Genomic DNA, 18,674 nt, shown 5'->3' on the forward strand with positions numbered 1-18,674 from the left:
CGCAGAGTATTGTTCTCTGGTTTCAGTAATGACAGTTAACATTTCACACGGTACCAGTAGTAGAAATCTTTCTAGTAATTACCCACTTCATGCTACCTGTCTGGGCTTTCCATCTAGTCTGAGTGTATTCCATGTCCCCACTCATTATAACAGGTACTTCACTGAATGACTGTGATCCTCACTTAGGGTGGCCCCAGAACCTGGGGTACTGATCATTCATAGAAATTATTTTTTGCAAAAATTGGTAGATATACCACAATATAAAACCTTACATTATATATTTACAAACATAAAATACATATATCAAAACATTTTTGGTATAATGTATGGTTGCTTTTGAATACTAGTAAGTAGTTCAAATGGTGTCTTCAAATATGCTCCACAGGTTTCTGGTGAATCTGTAAGCCGTGTACCGGGGGCTTTCTAGGATACAGCGAAGTCATAAACAGGGAAGGCAACATGGACACCAGCTTATGCAAAACAGAACGTACTTTACTGAGTAATATAACAATGAACAAAATTCCAAATATAAAGACAAAGAAAATGACATTACATACACTCAGCCCAGAGGACAGCACAGCGGTCTCTTCAGCAAACATGTGGTCCTGCAAGACAGACAGCACACCGTTCCTCAGCTCCTTTCAGCCTTTCTGGAAAACAATCCTTTTCCTCTGGACAGGATCTGCATTGGACGGTGGTCAGCCTCAATCAGCCACAGCTCCTGAGACTCTAGGGCGCGCTGACACTTGAATGCGAGCGGATTCTGTTTCACACACAGTCCTTGCAAGATGTCTGCTCTCCTGCTTCCTGCTTCCTCAGAACAACCACACCTCCTAGCAATATGCAAATACTGGCAACCTGTTTAGCTGTGTTAAGAAACAGTGGCATCTTGTGGCTGAAATGCAGAACGACAGTCCTATATTTATTTATACACAGACATTGAACAGTGAGTGCTGTTTCTCAATCTCACAAACCATCTACCATGTTTGTACTATCATCTCCATTTCCAAATTTTGTCAAAAACATTCATAAGAATGATTGGAGAAGCAAACCATGATGTTTGGGATGAAAAGGCTGAGTGCCAGGCAGAAGCTTTACTTTCCTAAATACCTAACTGAGTGTAACCAATTCATAATGGCAATATTCCACCTTTAAAATGTAACACAGCAACTTCCAGTTCTGGGACCTGATGCTGTGGGTGTGCTAGGAAAGAGATAAACCACAAGGAAAAAAAGAAACAAACACAAATTGATGGCATGATACTTACTGCATACAACATCTGGTTGTCCTATTCCTTTAAAGCATTCATTGGATGAACACATCTTAAAGCAGCAAGTCAGGCTATGCACAAAGAGAAGGTTGTATAAAGACCAGACAGGCTTTAGCTCCCTCAAGATGACCAATATTTGTAAGCAGGTAACTTTTAAGCAAGAAAGCTTTAAAAAGCCCCAAAATGGAGGGATAAATTCTTGCGCTCAGAAGCACATGTCAAGATTGCTTTGTCCTTTGCCAAGCTCTTCAAGCACACTATACAGGATGCTGTAAATACAGCTATCTTTAAAGGGACCCAGGCTCCTGCCACAGGCACAGTGAATAACCGAGGCAGAAGCCAAGGTAGCCCAGTTGTAGAACGATGCTAACCTGCACAATTCATTTAGCATATAAACAGTTACATAGATTGGTAAAATAAGATTGTTAATCTAGAAAACCAGTCTTGTAGGAACAACCCATGCATATTCTATCTTCTGGAAACCTACTGACCAAGCACAATGGACAGTATTTTCCCTGAAAACATAACAGATATACTGGGTCTTCCTACACCTTGTAAGGTTGAATAAGCACACAAAGTAGGTCTTCCACAATTGAACTGAAAGTCCTTCAGACTAGATATTGGGACTACACAGATTGTACAGTTGTCTTAAATCTTACAGGTTCGCTAAGGCTCTACAACTTAATGGGCACAAACTCCCCCTTATGGCAGACAGAAATTGCTTAAATTAACAATGATCTACCCTGCCATGCTACACGTCTAGACAAAAGATGGCAAACTGTATTCAAAATACAGACACAGCTGCTGCATTTGTGAATACCATCTATTCAAGAACATCTTCTCAATGTTTTTGATTCTTCAGTCACCAGTGGTTATTAGTATACTGCTGATACAGCAAAGCGACTTTCTCTTTAGGATAACATTGGGGACCTCATTCATATCCCCAGACCTCTCCAGGATTAGAGAAGATAGACTATCATCGGGGAACCTGAGTAATATATAAATATATATATATATATACCTGAGTAAAACTATAAAAGATCTGGCCCACGGTTGAAAACTATTGCCACCTAATGACCAATGATTTTCAGGAAATGCATTCCAGGTTTGTTGCACCAAGGTTCCCCCATGATAGTCTATCCTCTCCAGTCTTGGAGAGCTTTAATAAAACTGGGGTTCTGCTGCTACCCTAACCCCTTAAGAATTTCTAAGTGTATTATTGAAATATACTCCTACATTCTATCCCTTTCTGCTCCTCTCTACTCCTTTCCTATCCCAAAGTGATGCCTTAACACACACACACACAATATAAAAAAAGAGATATAGATCTTTCACAAAAAGTTTTAAAGTAAAGTATCTTATTCAGAGCAGGATATGATGTAGCTTTTAATTTAAAAATCCATTCTGTTTCCTTTTTCAATAGAAATTTGTTCAAATGACCCCCTCTGAAATCTAAAGAAATTCCTTCACGCACCATAAATCTTATTTCATCTGTGTTAAAGTTATTATCCTCCATATGGTAGCTTAAAGGGGTAGTTATTTGTCCATCTTTGATAAGATGATACACATGTAAATATATATACGTTTTTTTTTATTCTATTTTTTGTTTTCCCAATATATTAGCTACCACAACTACAAAATGTTAAATAGATCGCTCCTTTAGTATTACAATTAATTACAATAGTATTAATCAAGCTAAGGTTTGCTGTTAGATGGAACAATGATGTCAAAGTATTATAAATTCAGTTACACTCTTTACACTTCACCCATGTAAATGAGCTTTTTTTTGTGTGGTATATCGGAGATTTATCTTTTCCTTTTAATGACTCTTAGCCAATCCATTTCTCAGAGATAGAGCTTTTTTATAGGTAATTGAAGGGCTTTTTGTAATAAATAACACATTTCTTTATATTGTATTGTATTTATGATGACTACATTTTCTTCTTTATCTGAGTGTTTTATTAAAATTACTGTATTCTTTTCTAGTTCTTTCAAAGCCCTTCTTTGTTTAATGATAAATTTTGGGGAAAGGTGTTATGTCAACCTTTGGGGTAAGCGCTATTATTGAAATATAATTGATTAAAGAAAATTAGATTTTTTAATATTGAATTAGTTTAGACCCATTTCTCATCATTGATTTAGGACACTTCATTCCAAATATTAAAATTTAGATGACAAAAAAACATTGTAGAGAGTTTCACGTAGAGGGACTTTTAGGGTGCCAAAACAAACAAGAAAAAACAAAAAAATACATTTTTTGATAGAATTTAAAACTTGATTTGTAATTTATCTAGACATTATTTTTAAAACCATGACAACATTCACAAAAAGGATTTTTTCTTAAACAATATAAAACCAATTGAACATCATTGATTTACTCCTGACATTGCTCTCTATAATCTATTGTTTAAGGTTTGGCTAGGAAAGCCAAGCCCATTGCCTTCTATTTAATTGGGTAGGTGCAAAAATCATCCTTGATCTGTCTCTCAACACTTTTTGAATAAATCTGCTTCATCAGGAGAACTTAGAAGGACAGCAAGAGTACTGATGTATTAATGAAGCTTTACAAAATACATAGCTTTCGGATCCCTGGTTCAAGAGTGGACAACCGCCAATTGAGCCGCAAAGGTATTTAAACCAATTTTAAGATGGAATTAAAGCACATAGGATAAATCTGGCCACAATGGAAGAGCTCTTTTGTTGAAAAACCTTAAAAAGATTAGGAGCCTTTGCCACACAGACCGACATAGAAATCCAGCTGTTCTTAATAAAATCCAAAATGACACAAATATTTTGAAGTATGAACAAGCTGAAGTTAATAAGTTCACCAATCCAGCGGCAATCTGACTCAAGCAACCAGTGTCCACCGGTTTGTTTGGGGTTTCCTCCCCCATCTCAAAAAACAAAGTTAATTGGCTGCCCCTCAAAAATGGCCTTAGACTTTGTTAATGACTATGAAAGCGAAATATTATTTATATATTGTGAGCCTCTTTGAGGGACAATAATATGGATATATTGTTTTGTTTTTCCAAAATAAAGCTTTATTGAAATAGCAAATACCAGTGTACAGTATGGTACATTTGCAAGAAATACATACATATTGTCAAATACAATTACAATGGATAAACATACATGTCTGTTCGTAATTCTAATACATTTTCAAGTTTCAACAAGTTTAATCACATAAAACAACAAATTAAACATGTAAAAAAAACGGCAAGAACAGCCACTTTATAAAGGGTAAACAACAATAGTAAATTGGTTAAGATGTTGTAAAAAGTGTGATTTTCTGTTTGCCCTTGTGGCTTTAGGATGGAAGAAAGACAGAAAAAAAAGAGGGGATAATGTGCAGAAGAAAATATTTGTATCTTTCAGAGGGACAGACTCTCTATGAAGTATCGCTGTACACATTTCTCTATACACTATATTACTGGGAGTCATGAAAGTTCCACCATGAGTCATGAAAGTTCCAAAGGCCCAAGTGGTATATTATTTTGTTATACCAGCCCGGGATGCATGAATCATTTCCTCCATTTCTATATAATCAATTTGAACAAACCATTCACGTAAGGTTGGCCTAGACATTGATTTCCATAGTCTCGGAATCAACAATTTGGCAGCATTCAAAACATAGAATAAGAAATAAGAAACTCATTCCAAAGGCCTGGTGGGAATGCAGGGTTGGACCATATTGGGGTGAGAGGACTTGGAGAAGATGGTATATTAAATCTATGAGTCATCAGCATAAACACCCTTAACGAAGCTCCAATAAAAGGATGGGGCAGGAGCTCTGGGTAAAAAATTCTTTCTCTGACTCCATGGGATAGAGTTCAGTGGTATCGTGGAGTAAAACTGTTCTAAATTACCCAGTCCTTAGATTCGGAGTTTGCAAACCAGTCAACAATTCTGGCAAGGTGACAAGCCCAGTAGTATTTCCTGATATCTGGTAAGCCTATACCTACCCTGTTCTTTGGTGTTGCACGGAGGTGAAATGCTATCCTAGGTGGTTTCTGTCCCCAGAGGAATGTTCTAAAACATGAAAATATAGACTTGAAAAAGGTCTCTGGCAGAAAGATCAGGATTGTTTGCATCAGATATAGAATTCCCGGTAGAACGTTCATTTTCAAAATTGCCGCTCTTCCAAACAAGAAACAGGCTGATTTGTCCCAGTCCTTCAGATCTGTTGACAATTTTGAAAGGAGTGGTACAAAATTTAAATTGTACAATTCTGAAACTGATGAGGCCAGCTGTATGTCTAGATAAGTAAAACATTTTTTTTGCCACGTAATTGGGAATTTTGTTTGACATTCTCTCACTTCTTGTGAGGACAGCAAAATATTAAGAGCGGAGGATTTTGAGTAATTGATTTTAAAATAGGAGATTGATTGGAATGATTCTAGTGTTTTAAGTAGTGCAGGAATGGAGGACATATGATGAGTAAGTGTAAGAAGAATATCATCTGCGGATGCACTTAGTTTATAGTCTTTGTTACCTATGCACAAGCCTGAGATCTCATTATTCTCTCTAATTTGAATCTTCGCAAAAATCTCGTAAAGTCAACATTCAGCAATGATATTGGCCTATAGTTACTGGATATATTGTTGTACAACTAATAACCCCACTGCACAATACTTACAGATTGCCTAATAAATTCTCCAAGACTTCACTGCTGGTAGCGATTTTATCGATGTAGTCAATAAAAGTGAAGAAAGATGCAAGGGTGCCTCTAGAAATCCCCTATACTCCATGGAATCCTCAGTATCCTCCATCACTCTAGAAGGCATGTTTAAAAATCTACAGCTACATGACACCTTCAGAGTCCTTTACAGAAGCAATTTGGTCATTTCTCCTAGGTACACTGGTCATTCTCTAGAATAGACTACATTCTCTATTCTGAAACTATGTAATTGCAGGTTGTATCCAGAAAGATAGCCCCATGGTGATTTCTGTTCATGATTTTACATCAGTGAATTTCAAAAAACACCTCTGTTAAGGTGAAGTCAGAATCTGGAAATTTCCTAACTTTTTAAATTAGGACAGGTCTTGTATAGAGTATGTATCCTATAACAGCTCTCATTTATCCATTCCTGGATTGCTTTTGGAAGCTGGCCTGTTTGAGGAGAAAAAAAAAAAACCTCACACCTGGCAGCCAAAAAGAGAAACATATACCTTTTGCTAAGTAGTGAGTTGAGAACAGCACAAAATTGATTATCTCACTCCTCCATGAATAATAATAATTTGAATAATGGGTAGAGCAGTGAGGACTCGAGTTCCACAAATTCTCCCAATTACAATATCATAAATTTGGCAACAAATCTGGATGACCAATGGTAAAACTGGCCAAAGGGTGATAAAAGAAGTATCCTATTTTGTCTTTAAAAGATCTTACATCCACTCTAACACATGATGTTGTGTATTCAACCATTGGAACAACACTATAAAAAGTAAGCCGAGGGATAACATTATTGCTATAGCTCTTTAGTTTACATTTACTTTTTTGTTTAAAATAATCTTGGGTTGCTGTAAAAAGCAGCATTTTTTTCAACTCTGAGTTGTTTTGATTGCACATTGTTGAGAACTCTCCAGGTGTTCAGAAAAATATGACCTTCGAAAGGCCAACTTTACTTTTCAACCAACAGGTTCACTAAGTCACATGGAACATATAAACTTTAGGAGTTTAGCTGTCTGTATCAAAACAAGGTCTTGTAGTTGAGGGAGCACATACCAGGTCTGTGGACAGTTGAGAGTTCCTGAAGGTCCCACCATGGTGCTCCAACTCCTCTTGGTTTTTGCTTTGGCCCATACAGGCCTAACCAAAGTCAGCCCAAACTTTAGTGTCTGTCTGGGTCAGTTCTATGCCAGCAAACCTCCTGTCGGGTTTACCAGTCTCTCTGGTACAATGACCCCCATATGCCAGATGTATGAGACCTACAACAATCCTTTCGTTGCCTCACTGTATCATAGGGGAAATCGAAGTCCCTTGTATTCTGCTTATATCCCGGACACAAGACCCGGGGATGCCACCGGAGCTGACCAAACTTTCCGATTGGAGCCACAGGTGAGATACTGATCATATATCATATATAAAAAACAATAATTTTTTTTTTTAAATCAAAGACCTTTTTAAATTTGGGAGTAAATTCGTTAATTCCTCAAACAGCATAGTATATGAGATGCATTCACTCAGGTTGATAATAATGCCTAAGTCTCTAATAGCAAACTCTAAAAATCACCGGAATCCAATCCAGTCAGCAAGCTGGCATGTTAAGTAAAGAGCTCCGATTTATTGTTGCAATATGTGTGTCCCAGGTCAGAAGTTTAGATTTGCTGTGTTTTGCAAAATAAATCTCTGTTTTTAACCTAAATGTTGAAATGCTTTAATTAGCTTTTTGTGCTAACTATCTGAAATGAATGTTGGGGAACTTTGTATTGTTCAGTGGAGTGCCCTGTCCACAAATGCCCCTGCCCTTTGCTAGTTGCAAACTGCCTGGCTGATCCACTAAACTGACTGCGGGACCCTATGCTAAAAGCATACTGGTTGGCATTCAATGTATAGTTGATTCAACTAGGTCCATCCCTAAGAAGGAAGAAAGTGTCTCACCTCTTTTACTATTTTGAAAATTATTTCACAGGATGGAAAAGAATTTCACAGGATACAAAGTGGGTTTTCAAGCCTACATCTTAACTTTTTTTTTCTTTTATTCAAGTAAACATTTTCCACTCTTGTGGAAAAAAGCAGGAAAGAGGAGAATATCTCCTCAGTGGAGTCACAGAAATAAATAAAAAAAAAATAGAAAACAGTTAGAGCTGAGCTGTAATTACAAAGTCATTACCAGGTAACTACAGACCGGTTGGTTTAACGTCCATAGTTGAAAAGGTCCTAGAGAGTTTGATAAAGAACCACATAGAAGAGTTTCTGCTACAAAATAATATTATAAGTAATAGTCAGCATGGCTTCAAGAAAGACCGAAGTTGTCAAACAAATTTATTCTCTTTTTATGAGGAAGTAAGTAAACAGGTAGACAGTGGAATAGCAGATGATATAGTGTACTTGGACTTTGCTGAAGCATTTGACACTGTACCCCACAGATGGGCATCATGCAAGTTAGGGTCGATAGGTTGAGAAAAGTTAATCTGTAAATGGATAAAGAATTGGCTTAAAGACCGCATCCAGAGAGTGGTGATTATTTATTCATACTCTGAATTTATTCATACTCTGAAAGGTTATTAGTGGTGTACCCGATGGTTCAGTGTTAGGACCTTTACTGTTTACCATCTTTATAAATGAAATAGAGTTTGGGATTAAAAGTACCATTTCTGTGTTTGCAGATGACACCAAACTAAGTAATGGAATTAAGTCCATACAGGATGTCTATAATCTACAAGCAGACTTTGATGTACTGTTTGATTGGGCAGCAAAGTGGCAAATGACATTTAGAGATAAATGTAAAGTTATGCACTTGGAGGCTAACAACATGCATGCTTCATACTGTCTTGGGGGAAAACATTTTGGGGGGGTCAGAAATGGAAAAAGATCTAGGGGTTCTGATAGATAATAGACTTAATATCAGTATGCAATGCCAAGCTGCAATATCTAAAGCCAGTAAAGTACTTTCTTGTAATAAAAGAGGAATAGACTGCAGAGATGGAGACATAATCCTGCCCTTGTACAAAACATTGGTGAGACCCCATCTGGAATATGCAGTCCAGTTTTGGGCACCAGTTCACAAAAAGGACATTGTTGAATTGGAGAGAGTGCAGAGAAGGGCAACTAAACTAATAAAAGGAATGGAGGAGCTCACCGATGAGGACAGATTGGCTGAACTGAATCTATTCTCCCTTGAGAAGAAAGGTGGGGGATATGATCACCCTGTATAAATATATAAACAGTTCATATAGAAAACTCTCTTCCCCTTTTTTCACTTTAAGATCATTACAAAGAACAAGAGGGCACCCTTTGTGTCTGGAGGAAAAGAAGTTTAGGCTCCGGATAAGGAAGGGATTCTTTACTGTAAGGTCTGTGAAAATGTGGAATCGTCTCCCACAGGAGGTAGTTTTAGCAACTACTATAGATTGCTTTAAGAAAGAGCTAGATGATTCTCTAGAAGCACAGGGATTTAAAGTAAAAATAACAGAGACTGTTGATCCAGGGAACATCCGATTGCCTCATGGAATAGGGAAGGATTTTTTTTCCCCTGTTGAAGCAAATTGTACCAGGGGCTTTTTTGCCTTCATCTGGACCAACTATGTCCATAGGGTTTTATATCTGGGATATGTTTATTTCCCTAGTGGTTGAACTTGATGGACTTATGTCTTTTTTCAACCTAACTTCCTATGGAACAATGTAAGTAAAACTATTCTTTACCATTGCAGGGTGTCACCCTTCCAACTGCAAAGGTTAAGAACTCACTTTGTCTAGTGGTAGATATAATGACATGTATTCCTTCCTGCTGCTTGACATTCTGGATTGTGGGCATGGCTCTAGCATTATGTGCAATGCAGGGTTAGTGGATGTGCATTGAAGGGAATTATGTCAGCAGTCAGAACTGTGCTGGAGCAAGGCTTATGAAGAGGCTGGTTGCTAAAGGCGCAAGGGATAAGGTATGTTTTTTTCTAAAGTACCAACCCCTGGACAAAATGAGCACCTAACCCTTTCAGTGGGGACAGGGACCAACTGCAGGGTAATAATATACAAATAGAATTCAGCTTTATTTACCCCACAGTACCAAAACAAAAACATTTTTTGCTTAAATATAGTGTTATACTGTTTCTATCAGCCTGCAAGTTGTTTTAATTTGTCTTTCAGCTGGTGGACACCAGGCTTCCCAAGGAAATGATGCTCCAGCCTGCAACTGAAACTGCAATCCGCAACCTTGGGCTATCTGGTGTCGCAGCAGATCTTATCAAACAGTATCAGGCAATTAACTCTGACTACACGGGAAGCAACTACCACAAAGGACACCTGAATCCCAATGCTGACCATCCTGATGGGCCAGGCCAGAAAGCTACCTACACCCTGACCAATGTAGCACCCATGTATGGTTCCCTAAACAGCGGTGCCTGGCGAAACAATGAGAAGAGAGTGCGAGACATTGCAGCCACTTGTGGCAGGATGTATGTGGTGACTGGTGTAGTACCTGGAAACAACTGGATCTCTGTTAATGGTGTGCAAAGGATCAACGTTCCCAGCCACATATGGAGCAGCTTCTGCTGCCTAGACAACAACAACCGGCCCATAAGGGCTGAAGGAGCCCTGGCACCAAACAATGCCAACTCAGTGCAGGTTTTGAGTATTGCCAGCCTGCAGAGCCAGCTGAAAACACTGCTTGGGGTCAGTGTCACCCTCTTTAGCAACAACTGCAGTTGATATGTGCACAGTGTTCTCAATAAAAACTTCTAAGCTTCTATGATGTGACTGCTTGGTTTCTTTTAGGCAGACTAATTAAGCAACAAGCTATGTGCAGTAGTAGTCAATAGCAATAAACAAACTTGGTTTTAAACAAATATATACAAGGTATACCCCTACTGGTTTCCTAAATTCCTAAGGGTCTCCAACTTCCCAATGGGTCCAACTGCCATTGCTTTTACAATGATGTATTTTCCAGAAAGATGATTAAAATGAAAGAATAATGCCTGTGGTCTTTTAAAGGTAGAGGTAGATTATGTTTATCCAGCCCTTTATTGTGTGCACAGCTAGCTTTATTCTAGCAAGTAAATGTTACCACTGGAATTTCACTCCATACAGTTTTGTTATGTGTCCATATGATACGGTTTCATCTGTGTTATTACTGCATTCTTGGAAGCTGTCAGCAAATGGTGTGCTATGGACATCCAAACACAATCCTAGCCACAGCAATTGTTACAAAATACTATCACCAACACATTGATACCAATCACATACAGATTTTACAGCAACAAGCAGATATTACCAAGGGACCAATTCCACAGGCAGATATTTAAGTGACAGGCAAATTATCTTGTATTAGGTACCCTAATGACAGACCGGTAACCCAGTGATAAATTCTAGTGATTGGCAGGATCTAGTGTCCGGTACTTTTAGGGGGTCACCAATCCGACCATCAGAGATGAGACAATAGATCCTAATTAAGAAGATTTTTTGCAACAGAGAAAATCAAACGCTTAGCAGTTAAAGCACAGAGATTCTAAATAAAATCAGGAAATACATGAATCAGCCATACTGAATCACTCCTATATAGGCGGGTCTAAGTTGTTATCTAATTGTCATTAGGCAGATTCTCCAATAACATATACTTTGAAGTCCATATAAGCATAAAAGTTCACAAACAGATAATGGGGTGGATAACCCACGTGTCTAGCATTTTTGGCACGGAAATGACTGTCCACCATCTAGGATTTTTGTACAAACTGGTATTAACCAATTTGTTGAAGCAAATTGTACCAGGGTTCTTTTTGCCTTCCTCTGGACCAACTATGTCTTGTAGGGTTTTATATATGGCATATGATTATTTTCCTAGTGGTTGAATTTGATAGACTTATGTCTTTTTTCAACCTAACCTATTATGTAATTATGTAACTGCAAGGGTCTCTTACCAGCCTTCAAGGCCATTCTGTACTCAGCTTTCAGGGTCATCTCACAGACTGTTGCAGGTGCTGCTCTTTGAAAACAATTAAACAAAGCAGTAACTATTCTTCATAGAAGCAGAGTATATTTTATATGCTGTATAAAGACCCTCTATATTTTTCTCTCATTAGTAACAGACAGGAATCTGCAGGCAAATAAATCTCAATTATAAAATCGTAGGAAGATTTGTGACGGGCACATAGGTGGCATTTACAGGGGTAGCAGGCAGGCTGTAAGTGGTAGGTAGATAGTGACAGGTAGATACTTAGTAGGCACTAAATTTTAGGTAGATAAGTTACTTACAGATAAGTGAGGGAAAGACAGACCATCCACTGGTTTTGAGGGGGGCGCAGGCGGGCTCCTGTCATTGAGTGCTGCTAGATTAGGAATGATTGTATGGCTAGGGAAGGTTATGATTAAGAACAGCCCCCCCAAATATTGCAGCACTCAGTGAACAGTATTCCCACCTAAACTGTAGGATGAGGGAGTTCCCTAGTGATAAATGACCTGGGAAAAAATACAAAGAAATTCAGGAAATTAAAACAGAGGTTGGGAAATTCACACATCTGAGTGTTTTCTGTGTTCATCAGGGCCTCAATGGGGGGAGGGGGCTTGGAACAGAGGAAGCTGTCAGTGAATCTTGCTTCTTGCTCAGATCCTCTGCAGGGGATTTATCCACAGGACACAGATTATAGATTTATAGATGTATAGATGTATGTAATGGCAGCAGGAATGAACACCGAATAAGGATGTCTGCTACTAACTACTGTTTGTGAGCCACTGGAGCAGGACCAACTAACAGAACATGGTGGCAGCGGTGCACAGGACCTCTGATTTGCAAGTCTGCTGTCTATAAATACGGATTGGGTGACACTAGAACTGTACAGAGAATCAGCGACTGTGAGTACAGAGTCCCTATCATACTGCATTATGGAGGGTGGCCTGAAACCCCCTCAGAGACTGGATGTCACTTCTTCCAATCTCTCACAGACATGGAGACACTGGAAGGAAGAGTTTACTCTGTATGTGGATCTGACAGTGGCACCCAGAGATGAGCAGTAAAGCTCATTATTACTTAGCAGGAAAATAAAGCTGTTTTATTACTTAGTTGGGGAAAAAGGCAGAGAAATAGCCCAGACCATGCTGACAGACAGCACAGACAGCCTGCCACTGACAGACATACTGTTGGCCTTTGATAAACACTGTGACCCCAAAAAGAATGAGACAGTGGAGAGATATAAATTCTTCTCAAGGAATCAGGAGGCTGGGGAAAGTGTGGACAGATATGTGACAGAGCTGAGGAGACTGACTGCAACCTGTGGATTTGGGGACATTAGGGACTCCCTTATCAGAGACAGGATAGTGTGTGGCATCAGAGACTTGCACCTCAAAGAAAGATTACTGAGGGAGGAAGAGCTGGCTTTGGAGAAATGTATACAAATATGCAAGGCTGCTGAGCTGACTAAAGACAGCTTGAGGATGATGGAAGGCACCAGTGATGCCTCAGTACATGCAATATCTGTGAAAGGGAGAGCAAGGCCCAGGCTTCCTGTGAGCTCAGTCCAGTGTAAATACTGTGGAAAAAGACATGAGAGAGACAAAGAGAAATGTCCAGCATATGGGGTAACCTGCAGGGCTTGTGGTGAGATGAACCACTTCTCAGCTGTATGCAGATGCAGAAAACCAGCAAACAGTACAAACAAGTCCATACAGTGACCCAGGACACAGACAGTGACAGCACTGAGGACATCACATGGCTGCAGCTGCAGCCTGCAACAGAGAAGGTCTAAAATATCCAGAAGCCAATGATGCAAAGCAGCTCTTTGCCATATTTATGGTGGATGACCAGCCCATAAGATTTCAGCTGGATTGTAGAGGTAGCTGCAATGTCATTCCTTTTACTCTGCTTAACAAACAGGTTCCCATTGAGCCCATTGATAAGGTACTGGTGATATATAACAAAAGTGTTTTGAAACCCATGGGAATATGCAAGCTAAAATTGAGAAATCCATGTAACAGAAAGAGCCACAGAGTGGAATTTACTGTGCTGCAGGAGGACGGTCACATTCCCTTGCTGGGAGTGAAAGCAGTTCAGGCAATGGACTTGATAAAGGTGCAGTCCCATAACATCATGGCTCTGGAAGTTTCTAAGAATACTCAAAATCCTAAACAAAAGGCAGAATGCATTTTGGATTTTCAGCACATACAAACAGAGTATGCTATTTTATTTGAAGATGATGGGTGACTGAAAGGTAAATACAAAACTAGAAATTGATCATACAATACAGCCTACCAGACTGCCCACAAGAAGAGTACCTGTAGCCTTAATGCAACAGCTTAAAGAGGAACTGCAGGAGTTGCACAGCAGAGGCATAATAGCACCAGTACAGGAAAGCACAGACTGGATAAGCAGTTTGGTGGTAGTGAAAAAACCATCAGGCAAGTTAAGAATATGCATTGATCCCAAGCCACTGAACAAGGCTCCTTAAAGGAATCACTATCCAATGCCTACAATAGAAGATGTTCTCCCTGATCTCTCAAAGGACAAAATATTTTCGGTATGTGATGTGAAAAATGGGTTCTGGCATGTGGAACTGGATAAAGAATCAAGTTTATTGACAACATTTTCTACCCCATTTGGACACTAGAAGTGGCTGAGAATGCCCATGGGAGTAAGCCCGGGTCCAGAAGTGTTCCAACAAAAATTGATGCAAGCTTTGGAAGGACTGTCGGGAGTAAAAATAATAGCAGAATATACTAATAGTTAGAGAAGGTGATGATCTAGAATTGGCAACAAAGGATCACGATAAAAAGATGATACAATTCCTGGACGGATGTAGAAAACAACAAATCAAACTGAACCTGGAAAAATTCAATCTAAAAATGACAGAAGTACCATATATTGGACATCTACTAACCTCAAAGGGTGTTAAAGTTGATCCAGAGAAGGTGAGGGCAATACAGGACATGCCTACACCTACAGATATACAAGGAGTACAACAGTTTCTGGGCATGGTGAATTATCTTTCTAAATTTTGCAATCATTTATCAGACATGTGTGAGCCACTAAGGCAGCTAACTCACAAAGACATACTCTGGGAATGGACAGATAGCCATGAAACTGCTTTTAAGTCAGTAAAAAATGCTATTGCAGACAGCAACACTAAAATATTTTGATCCAGATCAAGCAGTGGTAGTACATAGTGATGCCTGAGAAACAGGCCTTGGAGCCACACTAAGGCAGGATAATCGAGAAGGAACTACTAGCTGTAGTATTTGGGTTGAAGAAATTTCACCAGTACACCTACGGTCGACAAGTGGTGGTGCAGTCAGATCACAAGCCTTTAGAAAGTATTACAAAGAAGCCACTACTGAATGCTCCAAAAATACTGCAGCGTATGCCTTTAAGGCTTCAGAAATATGATTTTAACCTTTGTTACTGTCCAGGGAAGGATGCAGATGCCCCTAGCAGAGCTTACTTACCCATTACGGGTGAAGAAGAAAAAGACATTGAAAGCATAAATATGTGTGAATATCTGTCTGTCTCAAAAGACAGACTGAAACAAATACAGACCAGCACAGGATGATAAATCTCCACAGATCTTAAAGAGTGTCGTCTTGAAGGGATGGCCAAAGTACAAGCATCATGTTCCTATGGAAGTTTCTCCATTTTTTCACATAAGGGATGAACTCTCTGTGCAGCATGGTATCATCTTCAAAGGAGAAAGGGCTGTTATACTGGTATCCCTCAGAAGATTACACTCTCCTCACTTAGGTGTAGAAGGATGTCTACATCGTGCACAACAATATGTTTATTGGCCTTGAATGAATGACCACAAAAAAAACTTTATAGCACAGTGTGAAATATGTGCATCATGCAATGATAAGCAACTGAAAGAGACATTGCAACCACATACAATTCCAAACAGTCCATGGTCAAAAGTAGGAACTGATCTGTTCACGTGGAACGACAAAGAATATCTGGTAACTGTGGACTATTTTTCCAACTTTTGGGAGATAGACTACTTACAGGACACAAGAGCAAAAACAGTAATTAGAAAACTCAAGGCCCATTTTGCCAGGTATGGCATGTCCGATATTGTGTTCTCTGACAACGCTGCTCAATTTACATCTGAAGAGTTCAAAAAATTCAGGGAGAGGTGGGAATTCGAGCACCAGACATCATCTCCAGGATATCCTCAGAGTAATGGTAAAGCAGAGTCAGCCAAAAGACTCATGCAAAAAGCAAAACAGGCAGGTACAGATATATACCTGTCTATACTGGATCACAGAAACACGCCCACACAAGGCCTAGACACCAGTCTAGCACAGCGGCTTATGAGTAGAAGTACAAGGACACTCTTACCAACTGCAGGTCAACTACTAAAGCCAAAGCTTGTGAGCAATGCTAAAGTCATTGAACGAGATGAATGAGATTACAATCTTGGTAGAGACAGATTGGAATCTCGTTCATTCATTCATGTCTCCAATAGCTACAGCTTCGACAGTGTCCATATAGGTGATGGCCTCAACTTCTAATGCCCTCCTTGCTCCGTCTCAGGGCCCACCGCCTCCTCCTCATGCTGTTACTGTTGCTGCCTGCCTAGCACCTAGCTCTAGATGCCAGTTACCCATGCTATCCACGCTGATTCAAGTGGGTGGCATCTTTAACCCTGGAGCGCAGTTCGAAGCGTAAAGGGAAGTGCAAGTCAATCACATCCAATTGGTGCAAATCTGCCAGTGTGGCGCTGTAGAAATTCCCTTCTTTGATGTCCCAGGGCACATTAGGTATTGGGTACTCTAGCACTTCACCAGCTTTGAATCCAACAGACACGGACGTGTTGCATATCACCAGACATTTAGGGCTCAGCACCTTGGTGGGCCAAATAAACAGCTGGTCCAGGTTGGTTTTGTACATTTGCAGTGATTGCTCATGATACCTGATAACATCCTATATACACGAGTTGATGATGACAACGTCGGGCTGAGGTCCATGTTGGAAGTTGGCCAGCACGCTCCCTGTGTACTCCGAAGAAACACGGGTCAGGAAATAGAACCGTACAAGTTGGTGGTCAGTTCTGTAATGACACACTTGGCAATAAATTATGGCATTGTGCATTTCACCAAGAGATCCCCCAACATGTCGTTTGCAAATGACATGTCACCCTTCACTTTCAGCTGCTTCTCAGTCCGAAAGTCATCATTCTGTAGTATTTTCACAAGATCCTTGTTGACGGATCTTTGAATGGAGTCTCCCAGGACGGCCACATACTTGTTGTGGAGAAGTCTCCGGACGTCTGCTGAGCTCAATAACTTCATGCCTCAATGTGGTCATCCAGGACCTCTCGGTTCCCAATAAATATACCGGTGTTTCCCATCTCATCCCCCCAACATATACAGAGGGACTGCTGTCCCACGTCCCAGTTCCGGGGGTAACATTCTCAGAAATTCAGTCCGATAAAGCGTGGTACCGATGGATGAAGCAGAAGACGTGACCTTCTATATTCAATCACAAATTTCAGAATACACACTTCGGGGTGTCATTGAAGATGCACTATACCCAGCTCTAGATGCCAGTTGTTAATGCCTTCCACATTCCATCTTAGGGCCTGCTATCGAGTGAAAGCACATGAAAGGAAACGGGACTTGGTGGAATCAATGGGGAAAGAAAAACCTATTGAGCTTGAGTCTAGCCTGGCATCTAGAGCTGGGTACTGGACAGTGGGCAGGCAGCAGCAGTAATAGCAGGAAGAGTAGGCGGTGGGCCTTGAGTAGTGTAGATGGCATTGTTAACTGTCATATAGAGATGGGTACTGGGAGGAGGAGGCAGTGGGCCCTGAGACGGAGCAAGGAGGGCATTATTGTTTGAGGCCATGACCTATAGGGACAGTGTAGAAGCTTTAGCTACTGGAGACATTGCTGTGTAGGGGAGTGACTTTTCCTATCTGCTAGCTGTAACTTTCTAAAATGCAGAATGGACAGCCTTGTTAACTGGCATCTACAACTGGGTACTGGGCAGGCAGCAGCAGTAACAGCAGGAGGAAGAGGTGGTGGATTATGGAACAAAGTGTGGATGGTATTAGTAACTGGCATGTAGAGTAGGCTACTGGGCAGGCGGCAGCATCAGTGAAAGCCGGAGGAGGAGGCGGTGGGCCCTGAGACGGAGCAAGGATGGCATTAGCGGTTGAGGCTATCACCTATATGGACAATGTAGAAGCTGTAGCTATTGGAGACATGAATGGATGAGCGAGATTCCAATCTGTCCCTACCTACTATTTAGCGAAACCACATGAAAGGGATTGGGCTTGGAGGAATCAGTGGGGAAAGAAGACCCTGTTGAGCTGGAGTCTAGTCTGGCATCTAGAGCTGGGTACTGGGAGGAGGAGGCGGTGGGCCCTGAGACGGAGCAAGGAGGGCATTAAAATTTAAGGCCACCACGTATGTGGACAGTGTAGAAGCTGTAGCTATTGGAGACATGAATGGATGAGCGAGATCTCAATCTGTCCTTACCTACTATGTAGCGAAACCACATGAAAGGGATTAGGCTTGGAGGAATCAGCGGGAAAAGAAGACCCTATTGAGCTGGAGTCTAGTCTGACATCTAGATCTGGGTACTATGAGAGGAGGAGGTGGGCCCTGAAATGGAGCAAGGAGGGCATTAGAATTTAAGGCCACCACCTATGTGGACAGTGTAGAAGCTGTAGCTATTGGAGACATGAATGGATGAGCGAGATTCCAATCTCTCCCTACCTACTATGTAGCGAAACCACATGAAAGGGATTGGGCTTGGAGGAATCGGCG

At 40.4% G+C, this 18,674-nt stretch overlaps 1 protein-coding gene across 1 annotated transcript; it reads left to right on the forward strand.

Annotated features, from left to right (window-relative positions):
- The first annotated feature begins 6,808 nt into the window (after window positions 1-6,808).
- Window positions 6,809-10,675, forward strand: LOC140343523 (endonuclease domain-containing 1 protein-like). The gene is made up of 2 exons (XM_072430221.1): window positions 6,809-7,328; window positions 10,077-10,675. The coding sequence occupies exons 1-2, from the start codon at window positions 7,035-7,037 to the stop codon at window positions 10,635-10,637; spliced, it is 855 nt and encodes a 284-aa protein (XP_072286322.1). The 5' UTR covers window positions 6,809-7,034; the 3' UTR covers window positions 10,638-10,675.
- Window positions 10,676-18,674: the final 7,999 nt, after the last annotated feature.

The sequence above is a fragment of the Pyxicephalus adspersus genome, chromosome Z (genome assembly GCF_032062135.1).
Source record: "Pyxicephalus adspersus chromosome Z, UCB_Pads_2.0, whole genome shotgun sequence".
In the NCBI taxonomy this organism is placed as follows: domain Eukaryota; kingdom Metazoa; phylum Chordata; class Amphibia; order Anura; family Pyxicephalidae; genus Pyxicephalus; species Pyxicephalus adspersus.

What these genes read in the sequence shown, in the direction of transcription:
- LOC140343523 (XM_072430221.1), top strand. Translation starts at nt 7,035, where the DNA reads ATGGTGCTCCAACTCCTCTTGGTTTTTGCTTTGGCCCATACAGGCCTA. An exon ending in CTTTCCGATTGGAGCCACAG is followed by an intron (nt 7,329 to 10,076) that starts GTGAGATACTGA and finishes TTTGTCTTTCAG; the next exon opens with CTGGTGGACACCAGGCTTCC.